The sequence below is a fragment of the Vicia villosa genome, unplaced genomic scaffold (assembly GCF_029867415.1).
Source record: "Vicia villosa cultivar HV-30 ecotype Madison, WI unplaced genomic scaffold, Vvil1.0 ctg.000024F_1_1, whole genome shotgun sequence".
Lineage (NCBI taxonomy): Eukaryota > Viridiplantae > Streptophyta > Magnoliopsida > Fabales > Fabaceae > Vicia > Vicia villosa.
In genome coordinates, this window is record NW_026704956.1 from 1,256,776 (window position 1) to 1,261,317 (window position 4,542).

The 4,542-nt window shown below is 35.2% G+C and overlaps 1 protein-coding gene across 1 annotated transcript; it reads right to left on the minus strand.

Annotated features, from left to right (window-relative positions):
- Window positions 1-600: 600 nt before the first annotated feature.
- On the minus strand, window positions 601-3,716 carry LOC131622053 (protein REVEILLE 2-like). The gene is made up of 6 exons (XM_058893097.1): window positions 3,437-3,716; window positions 3,242-3,349; window positions 2,729-2,840; window positions 2,549-2,610; window positions 2,016-2,414; window positions 601-1,911 (listed from the first exon to the last, which is right to left on the minus strand). Exons 1-6 carry the CDS (start codon window positions 3,443-3,445, stop codon window positions 1,570-1,572), a joined length of 1,032 nt encoding a protein of 343 aa, XP_058749080.1. The 5' UTR covers window positions 3,446-3,716; the 3' UTR covers window positions 601-1,569.
- Between the last annotated feature and the right edge of the window lie 826 nt (window positions 3,717-4,542).

Below are 4,542 nucleotides of genomic sequence, written 5' to 3' on the forward strand. Positions count from 1 at the left end.
ATCCTTCTAGTATCTAGAATTGACCCATTCGCTATCTAGAATTTAAAACTCTAGTTCTAAACAGAGATGTCATTCTCGGTCGCGGCGGCCGCTACAGCGGTGCCCTGGAGCGGCACGGCCCCCACCCGCGCGAGATGCAGGGTGCGGTGGCGGAGATGGCAAAGCGCCCGCTACAGCCGCGTTCCTGGGTGGAGCGGCTCCGATCCATTCTTCTTTTTTTTTTTTAAAAATTCTGGGGCGTTCTTTCTCTTTTCAGTTATGATTTTGAAATCAGAAAAGAAAGAAGAACAAATGGATCGGAAATGGAAGAAGAGTCAGTAAAGTGTATCGGAAATGGAAGAAGAGTCAATAAAGTATATCGGAAATGGAAGAAGAATAGAAATTGGAAAGAAGAGGTAGATAAAAAGAAGAGGAAGAGTAGATAACGTGTCTACATTGATAACTATAAAACTTTATTATTATTTTAAGAAGAGATAGATGAAAAGAAGAGGAAGAGTAGATAACGTGTCTGATAACATAAAACTTTATTATTATTTTTTTATTAATGTGTTACAGCTATGATAACTCACTATAACCCTCTATACAACTATTATATAAAGAATTTGATAATTTAACCTTTTTTTTGCTATAGTTGTGCAGTTGTGTAGTGTTGTAAAGTTAACAATGGTTAACAATATTTGTACATTCATTTAAGAATAAATAGTTAAGTTTTTTTTATCCATTATCATAATTTTATTAATTTAATTTTTGTAAAAGAGTTATTTTTTATAAATTATTTATATATTTAGTCTAAATAATAGTCAATTCTAAAAAGTCAACAAAAAAATATCCTGCTATCCGGAATCCCGCTATTTTCATTTTTGAGGTCGGCCGCTGCGCTCCGCTATCCGGGATTAATAACTCTGATTCTAATCTAGTTCTAACTCGCTGAAAAATTCTAACATTAACCATCTTGTGAGTTTTTCTACCGACTTACTAATAATGTATTCATGCAAAATGCTAACGTTAACCATCTTGTGAGTTTTTCTACCAACTTACTACTAATGTATTCATGTAATACTCTTTTATTGTTAAATTACTACTAATGTATTCATGTAATACACTTTTATTGTTAAATAATTGGGATAATTTTATTGCAAGTACTAATATCATAACATTATTAGTAGATCCATTAAAGAGGCCTTCTTTTTTTTAGTAATTTCAGCATGGTAAATATGAGAACCTATGAACAAGAACTCTCAGTAAGCTAAACAATTATGCAGATTTCTAATTACTTTTACTGACCATATAGAGTTGTAAGATGATTCACAGCTGAAAGTGTGAAAAATTACAAAAGGAAGCTTTGGGGATTTGAACAGCAAAATGTTGAGTAATTCGCAACGAGACAGAAATATCAAATTTTTTAGAATATGTTAGAACGCGCGTTGAATATCTATTTCTCGCGTCTTCATCATGGTTTTTCCAGAAGCAACAAGTTGGAGCTTCGCCCCTAACTTGCAGTATCACTGATATCAAGAGTTGCCAAACAGACGAGGGAAAACTATACAACCGAAGGTGGATGTGTTTCTGTTATCTTTCATCAGCTGCTGCAGATGAAGACTGGTTTTCCTTCTTTGACATGCACCTTTTATAAGGCACAAACCCTTTTCCGCATGTTTCGCGTCTCATTCTCACTCTTAACTGAGATATGGCTGATGTTTCACATAGTGAAGCATTGCCAAGGCGATCCGATTTTTGTTCACCCTTGCTTACGTGTTTGACAAGAGGTATTGGCTTGCATGCCTCAATTGTTGGAGAAGAAGTATCTGTTACAAACAGAGTCATCCCAAAAAGTTTAAGACTTCGAAGAGACGATTCTTCTGCTATGCTTTCTTTTGCAGAAACACTTTCATTGAGGAGAATCTCAGGTTTCTAGCGATAAAATCAAACAGACGAATATATAAATCATGCACAATTTTCTCGCGATATTGTTCTCAATCAGATGAAATCATGAAATGGATTAGGAAGTTAGTTACCATAAGAGGTTTCTCATCAGGAGGTGAATCAGCATATAGTCCAGCTTCTTCCTCTGTTTGTGTTTTGAATTCAGCATGCGTGAAAACACTTGTACCGACACAGCTAATCGAAGATCTCGGAGACAAACTTCCATTTGGTGTATCTGAATCCGACGAACCAAGGCTTTCGCAACCGGGTGTATGCAATACTGATTTCGGCGATTGGTTTTCTTGATCAAAATCTGATGCCTTTAGAGAATTAGAATTTATTACCTTTTCCGGGACTGAAATTTCTTTACTACCAGCCGTCTCAGCCTGCTTACGAGGGTAAGGATGCATAGGCTTACGTTTCGGTCTTGGAGGAGGAATTTTAATAGACTCCATAGTGTTTGTAATGCACTCGCTTTTGTCGCGAAGAACCTAACATGGAAACAAGACAAAAGAGTTAATCAAGAGGGAAATTTAACCACAAAGTTACAAACAGGTACATCAAAATCTTTAGCATAGTTTTGTTTATGGTTAATAGTACAAAAAATGCGCCTGAAAGATTAAACCTTAGAGAAAAACTTCTGAGCATGACTTCGAATCTGGACCGCAGTCTTTGTACCAACATGTTCTGTAGTGAAATTAAAGAATCTCAAAACTTAAACCAAATGCAATCATGTTTCTTCATTACTAAATTTCCTTTTTAGCGCATACTTTTCCAATATATCAAAATTTAAAACCAATGATACCTTCAATGCGTCGCCAGGCGCGGCCATACAGCTTTAAGGCTTCAAGGAACTTCTTGTGTTCTTCATCTGTCCATTTTTCTCTTTGCTTTGTTATAGTATATGGTTTCCTTACCTATATAAGAAGAAAGAAGACAAGTTACAACAATAATCAGTATAGAAGATTAAAGAGAGACAGAAATAAAAAGACAATGAACACGATTGATCATTGTTTCTATCTTTGTTAACGCAGTTCTTACCTCTGCGACTATAGAGTAGTTATTGTTCCCTTTGATTTCGATTTCCATCTAATAATTAGGGTTACAGTAGTACAAGTAATATATAGAATATTACGGCTCAATTTACAATAATACTTCAATTACCTATCTATAACAAACATATAGGCCTAAGACTCATCTAAGATTTCATGTGTTCCTCTTTATCTTAAGTCATACTCAACAAAGACAATGATTATAAAACTGATATTTTTGTTCAATATATCAATGGCATGAATAGACAAGAATCCATAGAAAGAACCTTAAGAGCATAGTCATTAGCCCAAGACAACTGATTGCTGAGTTGAACATGTGCAACAGAATGTGATCCAGAATTCAAACAAACTCTACTTCCAACTGAATCTTGATCCTGCACTTCAAAAGAAAAAAACATGTATCATGCATCAAAAATCAATAATTATGATCAAAAAGTACAAAAACACAATTAAGGATGTACCTTTTTCATTTTTTTTTAGGACTTAGGTTGTTCCTTGTAAGGTTGTTGGTGACAAAATTGATGAGAAGAAGTGTAGATTGAAGAGTTGTGAGTGAAATGTGTGAGTGTGAGTGTGAAGGAAAGAAGGAAGGAAGAGATGACACGTGAGATGTGGATTGGAGAGTAAGAAAGAAGAAATGAATTGGTTGAGTCCGACATGGAAAAGTGGAGAAGTTGAATGAATCTTGTGGCTCACGTAGGAAGTTGTGGTGAAGTCGTGTCGTGATTCTGTTGAACATGAGTTTTGTTTTGTTTTTTTATTCGGTGGATGAAGAAAAACGTATCCAACAGAATCATTTTGTGGATAATTTTAAACAGTGTCATTGGTGTGATTTGTTGAATTGAAAGCAATTAAGTACGAGCAAGTTGGGAAGTGCCACTGCCAAGACATCACTTATTTTTTTATATTTTTTATTAAAAAAAAGTTAAAAGAGAAGAAAATTATAATACGTGCGTTTGTGGTCTAGTGGTGAAGGCGTGAATTTTAAAAGTGTATTCATTTTAAAGATTTTAAGTTTGAAGTCTCTTAGGCACAAATTGCTTATCAAAAACTAAAGCAATTGAGAAAATATTCGTTCATACCCACCAAGTCCCTACGACAAAATGGTTATTTTGGGTGCCAGAGCTTCCAATTTGAGCCAAGTGTTGCTTGGAAAAATAAGTAGTAACCAATTCAATATTTGACCAAAATAGATGCTACTAGTAACTTCCCCCAACAAATGGTATCATGAGCTTTTGGATAGGAATGTGGTGATTTGAATATTTATAAGTGGAAAAACTCACTCACATATCACCTTAAGGTTTTAGGTGGATAAATGGTGTGTCTCTCTCACAAATATGCTTAGTCCAACACTAAGTATCAATGCTCCCTAGTGAAAAAAACTTCCCTAACAAATGGTATTAGAGTCTGGTTCGAGAAAGGGACCGACTAACTGATATCGAAAAGCCCAGAAAATAGTGTCTCGTTGCAAGGTGTCAACGACGATACAATTGCAAGGGAGAGCATTGTGGACTCACACTTGGGATGTTAAAATAATAATGCAAGTGTGAGTAAGTGGAGAAATAGT